The sequence below is a fragment of the Salmo salar genome, chromosome ssa04, assembly GCF_905237065.1.
Source record: "Salmo salar chromosome ssa04, Ssal_v3.1, whole genome shotgun sequence".
In the NCBI taxonomy this organism is placed as follows: Eukaryota; Metazoa; Chordata; class Actinopteri; order Salmoniformes; family Salmonidae; genus Salmo; species Salmo salar.
The window spans coordinates 18,327,496-18,351,764 of record NC_059445.1 but is presented as its reverse complement, the minus strand read 5'-3'; the positions used below and the strand labels follow the sequence as shown (position 1 = coordinate 18,351,764).

The following is a 24,269-nucleotide window of genomic DNA, read 5'->3' as shown; positions in this document are numbered from 1 at the left end:
TGGATTAATTGTCGGAGTAGAGGACCTTGTGCATTTCAGGTAAAATAACAACTCAATGTTTATATCCCAGGACAAATGATCTAGCAACAGCAAGCTAGCTAAATAGGACAAATTAGCTAGCAAGTGCAAGCTAACTAGCCATACATGTTTAATGCTTTTCGACCTGTCCCCAAATTAATGTCACTGGTTCAGAGTTTGTTTTGATATTTTAACTTGCGTTTGGTGTAGGGGGGCAAAATAAATGTATGCACGATGGCGAACGCGGGCAGCCGGTTTGAGTTCCGTGTAAGCTTGAAAGATAGTGATCATGAATAGGAGATTTGATATGTAAGGTAATAATCAGTACCGTATTTCAAAGAACAAAGCGCACACCTTTTTCAGTTAACCACAGCCTTTGAGCTATGACGCCAACCAATAAGATTCTTTCTCTTCAGTGTAAACGGAAGTGAACAGTTACCCAAAACAATTATCACGATAGCGTTTTTAGTATTGTTATTTAGACGTTTATTAACACCCTGGAACTCAAAATATGCCTAACTGCACAGAATCACATACTTACCTCAGGTAGTGTTTATTTCGCGTTGGAGACAGGACTTGGTTGCTAGATGTTCTAGGTAAAGCTAGCTAGCTGCTAACAATGGCTAACTGTATGGTTTTTCACAGTCAAATAGCCTCCGTCATGGAGGTGCTAGCAAATGCCGCTGTGGCAGAGATCTGTAAACTCGTAGACGACGACTATGCGGTATTTCGTTTGGAAATTACTCAAAGCCAGAAAGAAAACAGGACATTACGGAGGAAACTACAACTGCTGGAACTGAAGGTGTCACGGGAGCGCGCAGAGAGGACCATTCGTCCTAGAAGTGTCAAGATCCTCGACCGATACAGAGGAATGGCAAGAGGTACATTTTGCAGAAGGCCGAAGTTGCGCTGCCTGTCGCCCCAATCCCCTCTGCGCATGTGTGGCCTTAGATGTGTTAAACACGTACTGTAGTGTAGATGGTTAACCAGAATTGGGTCTTGGTCAGTTTTTTGATAGTATGCAATAACTCCCCAGGAATACTTGGCTGTCTTGTGCAAAGACACTATCATATTATAACCAGATTGTTGTTTAGTCCACTTTGTATTATTTACCCAATGAAAACAATGTAATGCATGGAACATATTACATCAATCAATAAATAGTATATCAAGGAGTTAGAAGTGTTACCTTACATCCTTGCCAAATCTAGACATTATCAATTGTGTACAATATACCGTTGAACATTGACAGTACCTAACCTAACCACGTCTTTCCCCCAATCACTCTCTCAGGTGAAGGACATCTCACTGTAGGTCACAGGAGCGTTGTGAAGCCAGCCGGACACAATACATGGCGAGATGACCAACCAATTACTGTTGATGAGGAGAGTGGAACCTCAACCCAGGAAGTTATCGTGATAGAGGTTAGTGTAATAGTGTTGCATAAAAAGATTGTTACTTTGTTAATCAAATGTGGCCCATTTATTTCAGAAAGGCTCGCCTCAGCTATTAACTTTCTTACATGTATCTACCATAGGGGAGCTTGTAAGACTTCTCTGACACAGTGTTTTCGCTGCAGTCATTTATCTGTGGCGCTGCGCAACGGCAAAGAAATATGGAACATGAAAAGAATGTGTCTGCCGAGGCGCACTTTAAAGATTCTAGAACAGTACACATTTACTTTGCCTCTGCAAACAAAACGAGTAATGCACGACAACCCCATAGTAGAATAGTTTCTTTTTACCTAGTCGGCTTGTTGTTGTGTGTTCTATGCGAGAGAGATATTCCTCTCGAGGCGCATTCAAGTTATGAGTGCCATAGTGCGAAAAACATGAATTCTGATAGGCAGTCAATGCATAACAATTCTTGCAATCACCGGGAAAACAGCAGTTGTAATGGCCTTTGTTAAAAACAGAAGGATCCCAATTTTCCATTCCAACTTTCTCAACTCCTTAGCAAACTGCACCATTTTAAACCCGTAGTTTTTAGCAGTGGCATGGTTAAGCACATTCCTGCTCCAATTCCCTGTGAGTGTATAGGGGAGAGTGGGGCTAAATGTAACACGGGCCAATTGTAGGGTAACTTGGGGTAAAACACAACCCTTCCTCAAAATATTTTGGGGGAGTTACTTACATTCTTTTTGATGAGACAGATAACATTTTTAGTTGAGCAAGAGTAGTGGCAACCAGGGAAAGTGTTGGGGGGGTGGGGGGGGATAGTGACATAAAATGGTTTCTGGGGGGGGGGGTTACTCCAAGTTATCATAAGAGGTAGGCCTGTATTATATTCGCTCTGTTATTCATGTTTTTTGGGACATAAAATTCAGCAATAGGATGCTAACTAGCTAAAAGATGATTAGCCCAATAGGGTAAATGCAGATAGGCAACCCCATGCTTCAGCCTATTAATTTATAGCCACAATGCTGCATCAGTTGGGCTACAGGTGATAATGCTTATTGCTAATAGCACATTTGATAATATGGACCATGCATAGGCTATTTTTATGGTCCAATATGTTAAAATAAAAATATTGGTCAACCGAGAGTCGTCCTGTTATTTCAACCAATCGATTGGTTGAAATGTTTAAACTTATTTTTCCATATATGTTTGAATAAAGCTTGTCTAATGCTTTAAGCACACTGTTTGATTAAATAATTAAGACACACAAATTACTCAAGAAAGAGCCTGAGGATCACACTGTGCAAAAAAAAAAGAAAGACATGGAGTGCCTGTGTGACTGGCTCACGTTGTCTCGATTTCCTCCCTACTGCAGTGAAAAGGCACCAGAGGGACAGCATGTGTTTATTGCGCTGTCGGTGCTGATGCTGCAACCTCATTTCAGCCATTTAGTTTCTTACTTGTTTCTGACTGAAAAGTTATTTTACCGAAATCCCTAATTTGTTTAGGAAAAACATTCCCTATTCCCTCAACCCTTGCTCTCTTTACGTGAAACATGTAAGTATCACATGCAACCAATAGGCTATAGGTTAGGCCCTATCATAATGATGTCAATAAATTGGTTATAGCAAACTACGAACACAGTAACACGTGACAGCAAAATGGATGCAGAGGACGTGAAAAATATGGGTTAATGTTTATTGGTTGCTCAGGAGGTAAAGGGGAAGTCAGATCTGGGGAAGACATTTGACTTAGTTGTGGAAACTACTGGAGATCAATAAAAATTAGGGTCTAGGAGCAAACGTTGCGTGAGTTACGTGTGCCAAACAGTTGCTCTTAGATTACAATATAATTTTTTCGGACCATTTGAACAGTGTAAACAACACTAAATAACAGCACTAATGATTTATAAAACCTTTATTACAGCAGACTAAAAACAGTTGCATGCATTTGTGAATTGCAGTTTATTTATTGTTTAGGCTAATTATTCAAAGCTGCCTTTGTTATTTAATTTAAAACGAAAATGCTTGATTGCATTTCAAAGCATGAATGCCTCGTATGCTGTGTGATGGCATGAACAAGGGAATCATTGATTGATTGATTGCTACGGTAGCCTATATATTGAAATATATGGCTAAGTAAGTTAAGGTATTATAACTAAACAGGATGCGCTCTTAGGCCTGTAGCTCGATGGTGGTTATACAAGGCTACTATACAAAGATGACTAATCATAATGACATTACGTATTATAATGATGATCATAATAATTGTAATAATAACAATAAGAAGTTAAAGAAAATGTAGAGTATTGGAGCGAGAGCTGCGAGCATATTATGTGTGACAAACAGGTGTTGTTAGATTACAATATTATTTTTCTGGCTGTTTGGAACAGTGTAAACAACACTAAATAAATAAGTAATGCCAGTCTGTTGTAACAAACTTTTTTAAAGCCTTTATTACAGCATAGCAAAGATTAAAAACAGCCGAATCTGTGAAATTGCTTTATCCAACATTTTGCCATTGCATAAGGCTTGGTGTCAACGGAATCCGTAGGCTATATATATATATATATATATATATATATATATATATATATATATATATATATATAGATGATTTATAAATCCAGGCACATTTAACAGTTAGGCTATTGATTGTAGACCTAATTAAATTGCAGTTTCCTCTCTCCTCAACTTTCTTAGACAATTAGGCTAAGGCAAGGGCTGTTTCCTCATCTCTGCTGCTGCTGCCTCTGCCGCATGGTTCTCAATCATAACATAACATAGGGAAAGGCGCCAATTCTACGGCGCACTGAAGATTATGTGGACAGCGACTGTATCCAACACGGGAGAAAGTGCATTTGTTCTAAAATATGATTTGATTTATTAGTGTTGCACCATTTATTTTTACATAATATAACCATATAACTTCAGTATCACATGTCTTAGAGTGATGGACTGTGCCATCCCCGTGGCCCCCGCAATGTATGAAACAGGCGCGAATCAGACAGGTGTCTTGTGCACCATGGGGAAAAAACAAAACATTTAGACTGCTCGACTAAAGAAATCTCGGTCGACCAACAGCCTATCGACCAGACGATTGATCAGTCGACTAAATGGGGTCAGCCCTAAAATTTATTTAAACAAATAATTGTACAAATATGTTATTGGGGCCCAATTATGAAGGTATAAATTATATTTTAGATGGTGTCAGCATAATTTTATTTTCATTCATTTTGGATTAAAATTCACTGCTACTAATTTTGCCAGAGGAAATACTGCTACGACATTGTTATCTAATTCTACTCATGTACCCTTAATAAACTCCTCTCTTCTTGTCAGTCTGCAGATGTAGAAGCTGCAGGTCCTGGAGAATCATCTCTGGTCAAGCAGGAGAGGACTGAAGGAGATGACCCACAACAAAGCAGAAACATCCAGACTGGCGCAGTGGCTGGAGTGGTGCCCCCTGAATCCATGGAGGACCTATCCACCGCCGCCACGCCTCAGCCCAGGACCCGACACAGCATCGCGGAGGTCAGTGGAAAGCCGAACGGCGTCCTCAAGACAGAGACGGACGCAGAGACTTTAACTGTCACAAAAAGGCTCTTACACACAGGATCTGACCACAGATCAGACACAGAGAGACTGGGGCTGGGGAGACTGGGCTGTCCTCCTGCTCCCGCCTCAGAGTATTTACTTTACGGTGACTTGAGGACAGTTCATTCCCATCTGGACTCAGGTGACGCGTTAGAAGCTGGCAATGATCCGTCTTGTTCTTACACTACAGAGATGGAACCTGTCAACATGCCCTTGGGTTTAGAGAGACAGACTGATCTGTCTAGAGGGGACTGGAACCGGCATTGTACTAGTGTGTTCTCTGAAGGGTGCCTAGATAAGAAAGGGGAGGTTATAGCGGTAGATGAAGTGACTGTGAAAGTAGAGGGTGATGCTCCTCCCACATGGAATGCAGATAGTCACCTAGGAGACGGATACTCACAGGGCAGAGATTTCTTAGATTATAGGGAAAGTTTAGAGACAAATCCAGATGTCGCAACCCACTCCCCTTTACACACGCCCAGGGATCGCGACCCAGTGTTCACGTCAATGGGGCCTTCCGATTCACATAGCCGCGTCCTTTTCGATCAGGTATTGAACTCAAACGAAAGGGCTAGAGCCCAGGTTCAGGAAAGGGGAGCAACATCAGGCAATAGTAAAAAGAAACAGTTCCTCTGCATGTTCTGTAACAAAGGCTTCAGCTGCCCCCAGAAGGTGGAGATCCACCAGAGGGTCCACACAGGGGTGAAACCCTTCAGCTGTACCCAATGTCACATGCGCTTCGCAGAGGCTGGCACACTGAAGAGGCACCAGAGGGTCCACACAGGGGAGAAACCCTTTGTCTGCCACGTGTGCCGGGCCAGTTTCTCCCACTCATTCAACCTGAAGAGACACCAGAGGGTCCACACAGGGGAGAATCATACAGCTGCCCCCAGTGTGAGAAGTTCTCCCACCAGCACCAGCTGAAGATGCACCTATAGGTCCACATGGGAGAGAAGCCGTTTGCCTGTATGCACTGCGGGAAGAGGTTCTCAGAGAGGAGCAATCTCAGGATGCACCAACAGAAAAAACATTCCACTCTATAACATAGAAAGTAACCATTCGACTCCATTGCTTCTGACGTTTAGCTCAAACCCTGCATTAAAGACAAAGATTAATTTTCATTGTTGTCAGCAGAAAAGATCCACAGATGCATTTGGATTAACGACAGTAACAGATTTCAGTGATGGAGAATATTTCATCCAGACATTGTGTGATATATATATATATATAAGCCTAAAAAGTCTGTGACATATTGTGTTTGTACTGTGTAGACTATATGATGTTCACAAATGCCTATTTCATTACTTCCATTTAACTACTTACTTTTTTTCCCCCAAGACACTTTTAATGAGTATATTAATGCAGTTTATCAAGTTCATGCAGATTTTTAGTTGAGACATGACATGTACAGTTGAAGTCGAAAGATTACATACACCTTAGCCAAATACATTAAACTCAGTTTTTCACAATTCCTGACATTTAATCCTAGGTTTTCATTTAATCCCTGTCTTAGGTCAGTTAGGATCATCACTTTATTTTAAGAATGTGAAATGTCAGAATAATAGTAGAGTGATTTATTTCAGCTTTTATTTCTTTCATCACATTCCCAGTCGGTCAGAAGTTTACATGCACTCAATTAGTATTTGGTAGCATTGCCTTTAAATTGTTTAACTTGGGTCAAACCTTTCGGGTAGCCTTCCACAAGCTTCCCACATTAAGTTGGGTGAATTTTGGCCCATTCCTCCCGGACAGAGTTGGTGTAACTGAGTCAGGTTTGTAGGCCTTCTTGCTCGCACACACCTTTTCAGTTCTGCCCACAAATTTTCTAGAGGATTGAGGTCAGGGCTTTGTGAAGGCCACTCCAATACCTTGACTTTGTTGTCCTTAAGCCATTTTGCCACAACTTTGGAAGTATGCTTGGGGTCATTGTCCATTTGGAAGACCCATTTGCGATCAAGCTTTAACTTCCTGACTGATGTCTTGAGATATTGCTTCAATATATCCACATAATTTTCCTCATGATGCCATCTATTTTGTGAAGTGCACCAGTCCCTCCTGCAGCAAAGCACCCCCAAAACATGATGCTGCCACCCCCGTGCTTAACGGTTGGGATGATGTTCTTCTGCTTGCAAGCCTCCCCCTTTTTCCTCCAAACATAACAATGGTCATTATGACCAAACAGTTCTATTTTTGTTTCATCGGACCAGAAGACATTTCTCCAAAAGGTATGATCTTTGTCCCCATGTGCAGTTGCAAACCGTAGTCTGGCTTTTTTATGGCGGTTTTAGAGCAGTGGCTTCTTCCTTGCTGAGCGGCCTTTCAGTTTGTCGATATAGGACTCGTTTTACTGTGGATATAGATACTTTTGTACCTGTTTCCTCCAGCATCTTCACAAGGTCCTTTGCTATTGTTCGGGGATTGATTTGCACTTTTTTGCACCAAAGTACGTTCATCTCTAGGAGACAGAACGCGTCTCCTTCCTGAGCGGTATGATGGCTGCGTGGTCCCATGGTGTTTATACTTGCGTACTATTGTTTGTACAGATGAACGTGGTACCTTCAGGCATTTGGAAATTGCTCCCAAGGATGGACCAGACTTGTGGAGGTCTTGGCTGATTTCTTTTGATTTTCCCATGATGTCAAGCAAAGAGGCACCTAGTTTGAAGGTAGGTCTTGAAATGTATCCACAGGTACACCTCCAATTGACTCAAGTATTGTCAATTAGCCTATCAGAAGCTTCTAAAGCCATGACATCATTTTCGGGAATTTTCCAAGCTGTTGAAAGGCACAGTCAACTTAGTGTATGTAAACTTCTGACCCACTGGAATTGTGAAACAGGGAATTATAAGTGAAATAATCTGTCTGTAAACGATTGTTGGAACAATGACTTGTGTCATGCACAAAGTAGGTGTCTTAACCGACTTGCCAAAACTATAGTTTGTTAACAAGAAATTTGTGGAGTGGTTGAAAAATGAGTTTTAATGACTCCAACTTAAGTGTATGTAAACTTCTGACTTCAACTGTATGTGTGGATTTCATATGGAGTATTTAAAACTTGTTTATGTTTTAATAAACACAAAATGGGACTTCATTTTAAGACTTTCATTGAAACTCTTCAATATTCATCACATCTGATCTCACCCTATTCTGCATACACCAGACAGCGCTTTATAACCAATATACACTTACTAAATATACCTACACATACCCACACACTAACAAACACTTACTGTACACGTCAAAATAGTTTAGTCATGTTTGTCTGACTTTTGACTTATCATAGCTGACTTATTTTTACCCACATCATATTTATGTCCACCATGATTGGTTTAACAACAGTGAAGTCATTCTGTAACTACAGTATAGAACTCAAACATAGTGGGGATGGCAAAAAAAAACTTTGTTGAAAGTGTGTTTTATCTGTGTGTGCGGTTTGACTCAATGAGAGTGGGTTTAGGGCCATGAAATATTGTGTGGTTGGTGGCGGGTGGGTTGAGTAAAGCGAAAACGATACCTTAAAAAATACATAAATGTATAATTCTTGTGTAATTTATATCTATAGGGTACATTTAGCCTAAAATAATGAAAGGAAAACCTATCTGGCTTTAGTGTGTAAGCCTAAGCTTTAATTGTATGTACGCCCAACAGCCTATACACCAAGGGGCAGAAAAAGTTAAAGCTGCAATGCGACCCAACCAAATTCACATAGAAATGTGTGTTGTCTATCTGTCAGTCCCACTAAGCGCAAACCAGATGGGATGGCGTATCGCTGCACAATGCTGTGGTAGCCATGCTGGTTAAGTGTGCCTTGAATTCTGAACAAATCATTGACAGTGTCACCAGCAAAGCACCATCACACCACCTCCTCCATGCTTCATGGTGGGAATCACACATGCAGAGATCATCTGTTCGCCTACTCTGCGTCTCACAAAGACATGGCTCTTGGAACCAAAAATCTAAAAATGTGGACTCATCATACCAAAGGACAGATTTCCACCGGTCTAATGTCCATTTCTTGTGTTTCTTAGCCCAAGCAAGTCTCTTATTATTATTGGTGTCCTTTAGTGGTTTCTTTGCAGCAATTCGACCATGAAGGCCTGATACACGCAGTCTCCTCTGAACAGTTGATGTTGAGATGTGTCTGTTACTTAAACTCTGTGAAGCATTTATTTGGGCTGCAATCTGAGGTGCAGTTACCTCTGCTGCAGAGGATAAATTCATTAGAGTTAACTCTGGGTCTTCCTTTCCTGTGGCGGTCCTCATGAAAGCCAGTTTCTTCATAGGACTTGATGGTTTTTGCAACTGCACTTGAAGAGACTTTCAAAATTCTTGAAATTTCCAGATTGACTGACCTTCATGTCTTAAAGTAATGATGGACTGTCATTTCTCTTTGCTTATTTGAGCTGTTCTTGCCATAACATGGACTTGGTCTTTTACCAAATAGGGCTATCTTCTATATACCACCCATACCTTGTCACAACACAACTGATTGGCTCAAACACATTAAGAAGGAAAGAAATTCCACAAATGAACTTTTACAAGGCACACCTGTTAATTGAAATGCATTCCAGGTACCTCATGAAGCTGGTTGAGAGAATGCCAATAGCGTGCAAAGCTGTCATCAAGGCAAAGGGTGGCTACATTGAAGACTCAAATATATTTTGATTTATTTAACTTTTTTTGGGTTAGTACATGATTCCATATGTGTTATTTCATAGTTTTGATGTCTTCACTTTTATTCTACAATGTAGAAAATAGTAAAATAAAGAAACCCTGGAATGAGTAGGTGTGTCCAAACTTTTGACTGGTACTGTATGTAAATAAGGTCTCTTTTTAATACATTTTCAAAAATGTGTAAATAACTTTTTGCTTTGTCATTATGGGGTATTGTGTGTAGATTGCTGAGGATTTTTATTTATTTCATACATCTTTGAATAAGGCTGTAACGTAACAAAATGTGGAACAAGTCAAGGGGTCTGAATACTTTCCGAAGGCACTATAAGCATTTCTTGCAGTAAAATGACACAGCAAATGTAGGTAAAAATAGAAATAATAATTTTACTTCGGAACAGGGTTGAATAAATATTTATTTTAGCATCTTGAGGGAATGTGAATGCGCAGTTCGATACTGTCTGTAGAGGTGCAATCTTTTTCACCATCATAAAAGCTGATAGTATTTCAACCACATAAAATATGCATCCAAGCCAAAGTGAAATCTTATCAGAAACCTTTTGGGTCATTGTCACAGCTTTCAATTTCCTTACAACCGGTCAAACTAATGTCATTTGGAAATTCATTCACATTTTTTTATTTTTTTATTGCATTTTCTTCCCGGTCCCTAAAAGTCTTTGCTCTGTGAAAGAAACAGAGGTGACAGAGAACATCACCGATGTCAACTAGATAGAATGAATGCTTCAATCGAATTATGACATTCTGGTGAGCAATGGTTTATTTTGTCTTCTATGGCAACATGTAATGACACAAGCAGCTTCTCTTCTATCTACACTGAAGGAAAATATAAATGCAACAAATAAAGTGTTGGTCCCATGTTTCATGAACTGAAATAAAAACTCCCAGAAATTTTCCATAAGCACAAAAATATTATTTTCTCAAATTTTGTTGACAAATTTGTTTACATCCCTCTTAGTGATCATTTCTCATTTGCCAAGATAATCCATCCACCTGACAGGTGTGGCATATCAAGAAGCTGATTAAACAGCAGGATCATTACACAGGTGCACCTTGTGCTTATCACAATAAAAGGCCACTAAAATGTGCAGTTATGTCACACAACACAATGCCATAGAGGTATCATGTTTTGAGGGAGCGTGCAAGTGGCATGCTGATTGCAGGAAGTTCCACCGGAGCTGTTGCCAGAGAATTTAAAGTTAATTTCTCTACCGTAAGCCGCCTCCGTTGTTTTAGAGAATTTGGCAGTAAGTCCAACTGGCCTCAGAACCACAGACCACGGGGGTGAAACGCATTCTGATTGGCTGGGCCTGGCTCCCAAGTGGGTGGGCCTATGCCTTCCAAGGCCCATCCATGGCTGTGCCCCTGCCGTCATGTGAAATCCATAGATTAGGGCCTAATTTATTTCAATTGACTGATTTCCTTATATGAACTGTAACTCAGTAAAATCTTTGAAATTGCTGCATTTTGCATTTATATTTATGTTCAGTATAATTATTGACAAGTTGACTAACAAATAGCATACCAAAATGTCGGAAATTATAAGCAGAATCAGGCCAAAATTGTTTTAAAGACACCCTCTGTACATTTTTGTTGTTGTTGCTGTCTCTGACTAGCCCATAGTGCATTTTCTATATTTACGGTTATGGTGGGGTACGGGGCCTCTGATTTTCACTTTATCACATATGGTCAGGCCGATGCGGATGGGTTATTAGCAATTGCTTGCTGGTGCGGGTGAACAAACCTGCATACCACTGTCTGTGTAATTTGTACCACCTCTCTCTTCCAGAAGGAGGGTCCAGAGGTGCTGCTGGGGAAGGAGGAGAGGTGTGAGGAGGGTCTGGGGAACCCTGAGGGGACCATGGTCATGGAGGACAACCAAATTACACCTCCTCCTGAACCCACAGAGGAACCAGCTGAGCAGCACAGAACCACATACAGTATCACTGAGGTGAGCCCACTGTGAACTACTGTCTGAATGGTGTAAGGTCGGGGCCATATCCACAAAGCCTCTCAGAGTAAGAGTGCTGATCTAGGTCCGTTTTGCCTTTTAGATCATAATGAATAAGATTTCATGGAAAGATCCTAGATCAGCACTTCTACGCTGAGACTCTTTGTAGATATGGGCCCAGGTCTTGATTGATTTTGTCTTAAGTGTGGGACCATGCCTTTGAATGATCAAACCATTGAAGAGTGTGAAGTAATCCAATCAACTAACACATTTGCATAGTATAAAATTTGCTTGCATTGCCCAATCAGAAGATGCTCCACAGCAGGCTGCTCATCAGATTTCTTGATCCAACATCCTCTCACTCTGTATCTCTTACAGTCAGTAGACATGGAGGATGGGAAGCCTGATCTGCTGCGGGTCAAAGAGGAGACAATAGAAGATGGACCAGAGAGCATTGACCTGCTGAGTGGATTAAAGATGGGGGAGCAAGGTAAGGGAGAAATACATATAGCCTACATTTTTATTTATTTAATTTATTTCACCTTTATTTAACCAGGTAGGCAAGTTGAGAACAAATTCTCATTTACAATTGCGACCTGGCCAAGATAAAGCAAAGCAGTTCGACAACATACAACAACACAGAGTTACACATGGAGTAAAACAAATATACAGTCAATAATATAGTAGAAAAATAAGTCTATGTACGATGTGAGCAAATGAGGTGAGATAAGGGAGGTAAAGGCAAAAAAGTCCATGGTGGCAAAGTAAATACAATATAGCAAGTAAAACACTGGAATGGTAGATTTGTAGTAGAAGAAAGTGCAAAGTAGAAATAGAGATAATGGGGTGCAAAGGAGCAAAATAAAATAAATAAATACAGTAGGGGAAGAGGTAGTTGTTTGGGCTAAATTATAGATGGGCTATGTACAGGTGCAGTGATCTGTGAGCTGCTCTGACAGCTGGTGCTTAAAGCTAGTGAGGGAGATAAGTGTTTCCAGTTTCAGAGATTTTTGTAGTTCGTTCCAGTCATTGGCAGCAGAGAACTGGAAAGAGAGACGGCCAAAGGAGGAATTGGCTTTGGGGGTGACCAGAGAGATATACCTGCTGGAGCGCGTGCTACAGGTGGGTGCTGCTATGGTGACCAGTGAGCGGAGATAAGGGGGGACATTACCTAGCAGGGTCTTGTAGATGACCTGGAGCCAGTGGGTTTGGCGACGATTAAGAAGCGAAGGCCAGCCAACGAGAGCGTACAGGTCGCAATGGTGGGTAGTATATGGGGCTTTGGTGACAAAACGGATGGCACTGTGATAGACTGCATCCAGTTTTTTGAGTAGGATATTGGAGGCTATTTTGTAAATGACATCGCCGAAGTCGATGATCGGTAGGATGGTCCGTTTTACTAGGGTATATTTGGCAGCATGAGTGAAGGATGCTTTGTTGCGAAATAGGAAGCCAATTCTTGATTTAACTTTGGATTGGAGATGTTTGATGCGAGTCTGGAAGGAGAGTTTACAGTCTAACCAGACACCTAGGTATTTGTAGTTGTCCACATATTCTAAGTCAGAACCGTCCAGAGTAGTGATGCAGGACAGGCGGGCAGGTGCAGGCAGCGATCGGTTGAAGAGCATGCATTTAGTTTGACTTGTAATTAGGAGCAGTTGGAGGCCACGGAAGGAGAGTACATACAGTAATAGAACTTCAATGGGAATAGTGATGCACTTGGCTATTTCTTTCCATTCATAAAATGAAATCAATACAACTTATGTTTACATACAAAAACACACATTATAATGTATGAACTTCACCAGGTAATTGACTCAAAAAAAACTCCATATGTAGAGTTCTCTACCATATTTGTAAAGTCTATTTTCTAACCTCTTCCTGCAGATGGTTGGTTGGAGGCTAACAGGGGAGATTGGGCGACCATATTAGATTCCCAGACCCAGACGGGTGCAGCTATGGGCCCAGGGGACGACATCACTGAGCAGGGCTGGACCAGAGGTGACATAGTGGAGGTCAGTGGATGGGACAGCATCCTGAACTCTGGGCTGGGGAACAACACTGTTAACTACAACCAGAAATACAAAACAACATCCATGACAACAGACTGGCTGAGACCAGGGTGAGGCGCAGAGTTGGTACGTGGGGACGGGGAGCTGGAGCTACCTCAGGATACACCAGCAGAAAATGATTAGTGTATGATGATATGTAGTAATAATAATAATAAATGTATTTCTTTATTTTATATAGCGCTTTTCATACAGAATCTCAAAGTCTCTTTTAAAAAGTACAACTAATTCAGGGAGCTGGCAGTTCATGGAAGAGGGTCACAGCTAGATGATGATGCAGTTCAGTAAAGTAGTAGCTTGATTGGAGTCGGCGTTGATACAGCCAGGGAGGGAGACATCAGACAGGCCCGGAGCTTTATCAGGCACATCTGTCTCTGCAGTTCACAGCTCCTCCTCCTCTGTAGGTAGGCTGGAACATCCACCACCGAATGTGTAGCCCCCACCTGCGTGATGCATCGGCAGCAATAAGTGCCTGAGAGACCACCACACACATCAGCAACAGTCTCCTACGAGGCGAGCCTCTGTCATCCCTTCACACCACAGTCCACATCTTTCCATGTAGTACTAGTTAGTTCGTTTTTAGTTAATTCTGTTGGTTTGGGATGTAGGAGGGAACTGGATGAGGTGAACTGAGGAAAGAATGAGTATGATGAGGCAGAGTAGATGATATGGTGATGGTTGGTGTGATGGTGTCTGTAAAAATGCTTCACTGATGAAGAGTGACATAAGTCGACTCTTTAGGTTGATGCTGGTGTTTTATAGTGAGAAGGATAGTGCCTTCATTTGGGTTTGATTGTCATGTAGTAGTGAAGGTGTGTGTAATGTAATGTTGAACCTTTTCCAAAGTATTCTAAAATGTATGTTATCAAAGCAAGGGTTCCAGATTTACAGAAAAGGTCATATTACCATAGTGAGAGAAGTTATTCTATTTGTCACATGTATGGTTTTGTGCAATAAAAGTACTTTACTTCACGTTATGTGAGTGTATGACCATTTAGTTGAAATTAAATACTAACTTGACTCTGTGCTGACAATTTTTTTTAATAATTGCAGTGACTGAGTTTCCCTTAGCTCAGTCGAACCAAAACATTATACTTAATTCTTGAATCAACACATATGGAAATATTTTACAATAAACTCAGATGGCTCCATATTGTTAGGTACTTGAATCACAGTGTTAGAGATGGGCTTAGGCCTCCTAAGTGGCGCAGTGGTCTAAGGCACTGCATCGCAGTGCTAGCTCTGCCACTAGAGATTCTGGGTTCGAGTCCAGGCTCTGTCACGGCCGCGACCGGGACCCAGCGTCATCCGGGTTAGGGGAGGGTTTGGTCAGCAGTAATGTTCTTGTCCCATCGCGCACTAGCGACTCCTGTGGTGGGCCGGGCGCAGTGCACGCTGACACCGTCGCCAGGTGTATGGTGTTTCCTCTGACACATTGGTGTGACTGACTTCTGGGTTAAGTGGGCATTGTGTCAAGAAGTACTGTGGCTTGGTTGGGTTGTGTTTTGAAGGACGCACGGCTCCCGACCTTCGCCTCTCCTGAGTCCGTACGGGAGTTGCAGCGATGAGACAAGACTAACTACCAATTGGATACCACGAAAAAGGGGTAAAAGAAGAAAACATAATTATATATTTTTTTAATGATGGGTTTGACTGTGGTTAACATTTTATAATATGTCAAGTTTCTGTGTGTACAGCAAAGAGTTTCTTATATAAATCTTTATGCTTTTCTGTTCAATTTGTGTTTACAGTCCATGAGTACCTGCTGATATCCGGTGTTGCTGGCGGGAGAGACTGGACCTCTGAATCGGCTAGTCACAAATCCTGGCCCCGGATCAGAACCCTGGATCAGGAGCCGTCGCTCTTCTTTCCTGAGTCAGAACCAGGACCGAACCGCGAGGGACAGAGACTCCACCACCACACAGAACACAACCAGTGGACAAGGGGACTGAACAACCACAATCATCGTGGTCATCAGAGAGACGGAGGGCCCAGTCAGGGATCCAGTCTGCAGCCCAGACCCTTCTCTTCACAGTCTCAGGGCAATGATGAAGCAGGGCCTGGGGCTGATAGAGATAGACCCTCCTGTTCCTATGATACAAACACTACAGTATCCATGATGAACAGAGCAGGTCACCCTGGGCTTCAGCCTTCACAGAGAGTGGTGGGAGACCCCCCTGATGGTAGTCTAACAGGAAGTCTTTCTCCTTCAGGATCTCATCTACTGCCTGGTGAATGGGTTTATAGAAGGCCTGGACCTGGGTCTAGCCTTCCTCAGCTACCTCATGGTTACCCCACCAATACAGACCGGGTCAGGATGGGTGTTCACCACAAGAGGTACTTATGCTATAACACAGCACACAATCCCAACAACACCCAAACAATGGCTAGAGGTCAAGGAGGGAGCTCAAATACTAACCACCTGGGGGTGGTGGCTCCTGCTTATACCTCTGGTGTCATTGGGTCACAACGTGGGAGGCCGAGCGTTAGGACGGACACCGACAAGCCGTACGCCTGCCCCACATGTGGGAAGTGCTTCGCCGAGGCGACCTATGTGAAGGAGCACCAGACCGTTCACACCAAGGAGAGGCCCTTCAAGTGTAAGCTGTGTTACAAGAGCTTCTCTTTCCGGAGTAACCTTATCAGACATAGGAGTGTCCACAGTGGGAAGAAACCTTTCAGCTGTACCCAGTGTCATATGCGCTTCTCCCACTCGTCCAACCTGAAGAGGCACCAGAAGGTCCACACAGGGGAGAACCCGACAGCTGCCCCCAGTGTGAGAACAGGTTCTCCCACCAGAACCAGCTGAAGATGCATCTGAAGGTCCACACCGGAGAAAGGCTGTTTGCCAGGAAGAGGTCCTCAGAAAGGAGCTACCTCAGGATACACTAGCAGAAAAACAATTCCACTCGATAGCTTCTGATGTTTATATCAAACCCTGCATTAAAGACAAAGATGAATTTTCATTGTCAGCAGAAAAGATCCACAGACGCATTTCAAATAACTAGAGTAGCAGATTTCAGTTCAATTCATTTCAATATATACTACTGCATTCAGACATTGTGTGATATATAAGCCTAAAAAGTCTGTTACATATTGTGTTTCTACTGTGTAGGCTATATTATGTTCACAAATGCCTATCTTATCAAGTTCATGCTGATTTTTTTGTTGAGACATTACAATGCATTCATCGTAAGAAAGCTGGGTAAGACAACCACAACACAGTCATAGAAAATCCATTTTTCCTCAAAGTACTTAGTGTCTTCAGAAAGTATTAGCACCCCTCGACTTTTTCCACATTTTGTTCCGTTACAGACTACATTTTTCATTGATTCAATGTCAAAGTGGAAATGTGTTTTTCGAAATTGTCTTAAGTCAATAAGTATTCAACCCATTTATTATGGCAAGCCTAAATAAGTTCAGGAGTAAAACTGTGCTTAACAAATCACATACATTTTATAGACTCATTCTGTGTTCAATAATAGGGATTAGCATGATTTTTCAATGACTACCTCATCTCTGTACCCCTCACATACAATTACATGTAAGGCCCCTCAGTTGAGCAGGTCATTTCAATCACAGATTCAACCACAAAGACCAGGGAGATTTTCCAATGCCTCGCAATGAAGGGCACCTATTGGTGGATGGATTTTTTAAAAAGCAGACATTGAATATCTGTTTGAGCATGGTTTGGTTATTAATTACATTTTGGATGGTTTATCAATACACCCAGTCACTACAAAGATACAGGCATCCTTCCTAACTCAGTTGCTGGAGAGGAAGGAAACCGCTCAGGGATTTCACCATAAGGCCAATGATAACTTTAAAACAGTTACAGAGAGTAATGGCTGTGATAGGAGAAAACTGAGGATGGACCAACAGCATTGTAGTTACTCCACAATACTAACCTAATTAACAGAGTGAAAAGAAGGAAGCCTGTACAGAATAAAACTATTCCAAAACATGCATCCATGCAACAAAGCACTAAAGTAATACTGCAAAAAATGTGGCAAAGCAATTCACATGTTATATTTGGGGCAAATCCAATAAAACACATTACTGAGTACCACTCTCCATATTTTCAAGCATAATGGTTGCTGCATCATGTTATGGGTATGCTTGTAATCGTTAAGGACTGGGGAGTTTTTCAGGATAAAAAAAACTAACAGAATGGAGCTAAGCACAGGCAAACCCCTAGAGGAAAACCTGGTTCAGTATGCTTTCCACCAGACACTGGGGGATTAATTCACCTTTCAGCAGGAGAATAACCCAAAAATATAAGGCCAAATCTACACTGAAGTTGATTACCAAGACGACAGTGAATATTCCTGAGTGGCCGAGTTACAGTTTTGACTTAAATCTACTTGAAAATCTATGGCAAGACCTGAAAGGGGTTGTCTAGGAATGATCAACAATCAATTTGACAGAGCGTTAAGAATTTTGAAAAGAATAATGGTCAAATGTTTCACAATCCAGGTGTGCAAAGCTCTTCGAGATGTACTCAGACTCACAGCTGTAATCACTGCCAAAAGGTGATTCTAACACCTATTGACTCAAGGGTGTGAATACTTATGTAAAAGACATTTCTGTATTTCATTAATACATTTGCAAACACTTCTAAAAAACGTTTTCACTTTGCTATTATGGGGTAATGTGTGTATATCGGTGAGAAAACAAATGTATTTAATCCATTTGGAATTCAGGTTATAACACAACAAAATGTGGAATACTTCAAGGGGTATAAATGCTTTCTGAAGGCGCTGTATCAGCAAAATCTGTGCTAGTAGGAAGAGACATTTAAACGTTTGGGTGGTGGGTGGGTGGGAGGGGCACTGTGGGATTCATTTAAGGTACTCTTTGAAGAGATAGGGTTTTAGGCGTTTTTGGAAGATGGGCAGGGACTGCTGTCCTAGCTTCAAGGGGACACTTGTTCCACCATTGGGGTGCCAGGACAGAGAAGAGCTTCTGACTTGGCTGAGTGGGAGCTGATCCCCCGTAGGGGTGGGACGGCCAAGAGACCTGAGGTGGCTCAGGTTCGGGTGTAGGGTTTTCGCATAGCCTGTCATGACGTTGTCCTGTGGGTAAGGTTTATGACGCCCCCATAAATACCTTTCTCCCCTCTCTCTCTTGACTCTACTGAAGGACTCTTGAATAGCCTTTGTTAAACATAGAGAGCCTGGGAACATCAAACGGTGGGGGGAAAGGAACCATATTTCGGTAATCCAACCAGTGGAAAATATGCGTTGGTACTTAATGAATATGATGTGTGTTCGGTTGTTATCTGAGACATTATGACGTGAATGTGTAGACTTTCTAGTTATCAGATTCACATGGAATTGTTGTGTAATTTAAATGTTTAAATATAAAACAATTTGTGAAAAGATTAAATGTAATTTTAGCTTCCAAATGAGAGAATTGAGTTTTCATAAGGTTTTCACTCAAACCCAACCCCCTTTCCTTTGTGTAACCAGCCGTCATGTCAGCTGTCACGTCCTGACCATAGTAAGATGTTATTTTCTATGGTAGAGTAGGTCAGGGCGTGACAGGGGGTGTTTTGTGTTTTTCTATGTTTTGTATATCTATGTTTAGGTTCTAGTTTTTCTATTTCTATGTTGTTTTTTGGGGATGATCTCCAATTAGAGGCAGCTGGTCCTCGTTGTCTCTAATTGGAGATCATACTTAAGTAGGGTTTTTTTCCACCTGCGTTTGTGGGTAGTTGTCTTCTGTTTAGTTTATGTACCTGACAGAACTGTGCGCTTTCGTTTTTCTCTTTGTTATTTTTCCTTTAGTGTTTTGAGTTATAATAAATACTCATCATGAGCAATCAACATGCTGCGCTTTGGTCCCCTCTCTACGACAGCCGTTACATCGGCACCGTCCACCAGGGACGTTTTCTGTATGACATAATTTGCATTCAGTGTATATTTGCATTCAGTGTATATGTCATTCTGTGTGATTATTTAGGTATTTAGTAAATAAATAATGAAACCCAATTTTGTATTGCTGATTCAACTTGTTAGCCAGGGTTCATGAAGATAACCAAGAATTTACAACTTTCAGATGAGATTGATGTAAAATATTACTAGGTCTTTAAGAGTATGCGGAAGATAACAACTCTATAAACACTCTTTCGTGGTGCTCCGACTTTCTAGTTAATTACATTTACATGATTAGCTCAATCAGGTAATATTAATTACAGAGAAAGGATTTTATAGAATAGCATGTCATATCACTTAATCCGGCATAGCCAAAGACAGGAGAACACGTCAAAATGGTTTAGTCAGGTTTGTCTGATGACTTGACTTTCTATAGCTGACTTATTTACCCACATCATCATATTTATTTACTATGATGGATTTAATAGATACAGCAACATTCCTCAGTCACTTTGGGAGGTGGCAAAACCTTTTTTGAGAGGAAACTCTCATTTGCCTCACATCTTAATTAAAACTCGCAATAAAAAAATAGTAGACTTTGAAAAACATTACTCTGTTTGAAAATGAGCAGAAACAAATGTTTACAGAGCAAAAGGGGAAGATTTTAGCAATGCTAAAACATGAGTATAACACCTTACTACGATCTAATTTATAATGCATCGCACAAAAGTAACATACTATTCTGAGGGGAGAATGATAGTAGACTTTTGGCTGCAAGGCTTAAGCAAAATGAAGCCTTCTCTTGTATCAATACAATTCAAACACCATCTGGTAAGATGTCACATGACCCAGCAGAAATTAATGATTCGATTAGGGAATTTTATTCCCAATTATATATGTCAGAGGAGGACCCTGATCATAGTAAGATGACACATTTCTTAACATTGGACCGTCCCAAACTCAATAGAGGGCAATCTGAATTCCATGATTCCCCACTTGGTCATAATGAACTCAGGAGTGCATTAACATCTATAAGAAGAGGAAAATCACCAGGGCTTGATGGTTTTCCTCCTGAGACCTTTCTTGAAATATGGGATATTGTCAGGCCACTAATTCTTGGTTCCATCAATCATGCATTAAAACATGGTACATTCCATAGAGACCAATACACATCACTGATTACAGTTTTGCTAACAAAAGGGCAAATCTCCCCTAGACTGTAAAATGTATAGGCCCTTAAGCTTTATCACACCTGAGCTCAAGCTGTTTGCAAAAGGTACTTGCCATTAGATTGGAACTGCTTGTAGGAAATCTAAATAACGGTTTATAAAGGGTTGTTTAGCTTCTGACAATATTAGACATCTATTCCATATCATATATACAGTTGAAGTCGGAAGTTTACTAACACTTAGGTTGGAGTCATTAAAACTAGTTTTTCAACCACTCCACAAATTTCTTGTTAACAAACTATAGTTTTGGCAAGTCGTTTAGGACATCTACTTTGGCACTGACACAAGTAATATTTATATTGTTTACAGACTGATTAAGTGAAATAATCTCAATTCCAGTGGGTCAAAAGTTTACATACAGTAAGTTGACAGTGCTTTTAAACAGCTTGGAAAATTCCAAAAAATAATGTCATGGCTTTAGAAGCTTCTGATAGGATAATTGACATAATTTGAGTCAATTGGAAGTGTACCTGTGGATGTATTTCAAGGCCTACCTTCAAACCCAGTGCCTCTTTGCTTGATATCATTGGAAAATCAAAAGAAATCAGCCAAGACCTCAGAAAAAACATTGTAGACCTCCACAAGTCTGGTTCATCCTTGAGAGCAATTTCCAAATGCCTGAAGGCACCACGTTCATCTGTACAAACAATAATACGCAAGTATAAACACCATGGGACCACGCAGCCGTCATACCGTTCAGGAAGGAGACGCGTTCTGTCTCCTAGATGAACGTACTTTGGTGCGAAAATTGCAACTCAATCCCCGAACAGCAGCAAAGGACCTTGTGAAGATGCTGGAGGAATCAGGTACAAAAGTATCTATATCCACAGTAAAACGAGTCCTATATCGACAACCTGAAAGGCCGCTCAGCAAGGAAGAAGCCACTGCTCCAAAAGCACCATAAAAAAAAGACAGACTACGGTTTGCAACTGCACATGGGGACAAAGATCGTACTTTTTGGAGAAATGTCCTCTGGTCTGATGAAACAAAAATAGAACTGTTTGACCATAATGACCATCGTTATGTTTGGTGGAAAAAGGGGGAGGCGTGCAAGCCGAAGAACACCATCCCAACCGTGAAACACGGGGGTGGCAGCATCATGTTGTGGGAGTGCTTTGCTGCAGGAGGGACTGTGCACTTCACAAAATAGATGGAATCACGAGGCAGGAAAATTATGTGGATATATTGAAGCAACATCTCAAGACATCAGTCAGGAACTTAAAGCTTGGTCGCAAATGGGTCTTCCAAATGAACAATGACCCCAAGCATACTTCCAAAGTTGTGGCAAAATGGCTTAAGGACAACAAAGTCAAGGTATTGGAGTGGCCATCACAAAGCCCTGACCTCAATTCTCTAGAAAGTTTGTGGGCAGAACTGAAAAAGTGTGTGCGAGCAAGGAGGCCTACAAACCTGACTCAGTTACACCAGCTCTGTCAGGAGGAATAGGCCAAAATTCACCCAACTTATTGTGAGAAGCTTGTGGAAGGCTACCCGAAATGTCTCACCCAAGTTAAACAGTATAAAGGCAATGCTACCAAATACTAATTGAGTGTACGTAAACTTCTGACCCACTGGGAATGTGATGAAAGAAATAAAAGCTGAAATAAATCATTCTCTCTACTATTATTCTGACATTTTACATTCTTAAAATAAAATGGTGATCTGAACTAACCTAAGACAGGGAATTTATACTAGTATTAAATGTCAGGAATTGTGAAAAGCTGAGTTTAAATGTATTTGGCTAAGGTGTATTTAAACTTCCGACTTCAACTGTATGAGTCAGACAATCACCCAGTCCCTGCTGCACTTTTTAGTTTGGATGCAGAAAAAGCCTTTGATAGTTCCATTCTAGCCTATCTGTAGTTTGTTTTGGAGTCCATTGGTTTTGGTATAGGATTTAAAAACATTGCATTCTGCACCCCAAGCATTTGTTACCAGACAGGAAACATTTCATCCAAGCCTTGATGTTTACAACGTTCCTCAAAACAAGGATGTCCATTATCACCAACGCTCTTTGCCCTGTCTTTAGAGCCCCTATCTCAAGTGATCAGATTGGACCCACTTATTTCACTCATCAATATTAAAAAGGTTTGCAGCATAAAGTCACTATGCCGATGACAATATTGTGTTTCTCAGACATCCCAAATTCCCTTCCACAGATTCTGAAATGTATTATTTTCAGTTTTCTTTCTGGATATAGAATGGGCTGACCCCAATTAGTCCACTGGTAAATTTTTTGGTCGATAGGCTGTTGGTCAACCAAGATTATTTTTGTCGAGCAGTTTCAAATATATATATTTTTTTATAGGCACACAAGACACCTGTCTTATTCGCACCCATCTCAGTTGACTAATCCATTGCGGAGGCCCAGGGGATGGCACAGTCCAAGAAGAAGGGGAGTGTGGCTAAGATGCACAATGCATGTCTCTCTCTACAATGCGCTCTCTCCTGCAAATTTGTGCACAATCATTGTTTCATAACCAAATTGTTTGCGTTTGATTGTTAGTGTATATCAATTCCCCATTACAGTAGTATATTTACCGTTAATGGCTGTAATTTCTAATCTACAATTTTTGTTTGGTGGTTACATTCATTTATGTTAATACATTCAATAGCCTATATTATTATCCCAGTCTTTTATGTTCTCATTGTCGGAGTGGACACATTGTTTGCAGAGCGCACAACCTATGCTATACTTGTGGGAGACAAGTTTAGTTCATTTCATTCACAGGTTTTGTCAATTTAGTCATTGTCTTCTGTTTGGAGCGCTCCTGTCAATGTTGAGTAAGGACGTGCACCTGATTAAGCATAGAACTAGGCCTATGGGCTACCTGGCCTGCGAGCAAATGTAGACATATGAATGTGCCTATTTGTGGATCTGATAGTATTTCTGATTGGCTTAAAGCACCACCACTAATGAGCTATGGAGCTTCTCAAAGCATGTTTTCTTCACCTCAAACAGCAAGCAAACAAAGTCTGTTTTTACATGCACTGAGAATGACAATAGTTCTTCAATGTATTTGGAAAAAAAAATCCAGCTCTCTCCCTTTAGACAACAACTTAGCGTGAAAGGTTAAAATGTAATTCTCTGATCCGGTGGAAACGTCATAAAATAGGCCTACCTGATTACTTCTTATCCCTTGCTCAAATAGCCTACAGCTGTGTGTCACGAGAATTTTCTATCCCAATGATAATAACTAACAATCAATAAGCTTTGACTAATCCCCAAGGTTTGTAAGACACTGGGTTAATAATAATAATTAGTCAAAGACTCAGCTTCTGCAAGAGGTCTGTACAGTTTATTCAGAGAACGTTCTGCAGTCCATTATACAAAGATATTCATTTTATGCTCACTCCCTCCACATACCTCCACACAAACAGTAGATATCCTACACACATACATACACACGAACAGTAGGTGAGTTGTATCCCTCCCCGGAGTTCT

General features: G+C 41.1%; 1 protein-coding gene across 1 annotated transcript in view; it reads left to right on the top strand.

Moving 5' to 3' along the window:
• The first annotated feature begins 614 nt into the window (after positions 1 to 614).
• The window catches only part of LOC106602404 (neurotrophin receptor-interacting factor homolog), a 59,134-nt gene continuing 35,479 nt past the window's right edge, over positions 615 to 24,269 (top strand). The window contains exons 1-5 of the mRNA XM_045717559.1: positions 615 to 899; positions 1,312 to 1,442; positions 4,757 to 4,948; positions 11,489 to 11,650; positions 12,029 to 12,140. Coding sequence (XP_045573515.1) covers positions 638 to 899; positions 1,312 to 1,442; positions 4,757 to 4,948; positions 11,489 to 11,650; positions 12,029 to 12,140 — 859 coding nt within the window. The 5' untranslated portion in view covers positions 615 to 637. The remainder of the gene's footprint in view (positions 900 to 1,311; positions 1,443 to 4,756; positions 4,949 to 11,488; positions 11,651 to 12,028; positions 12,141 to 24,269) is intronic.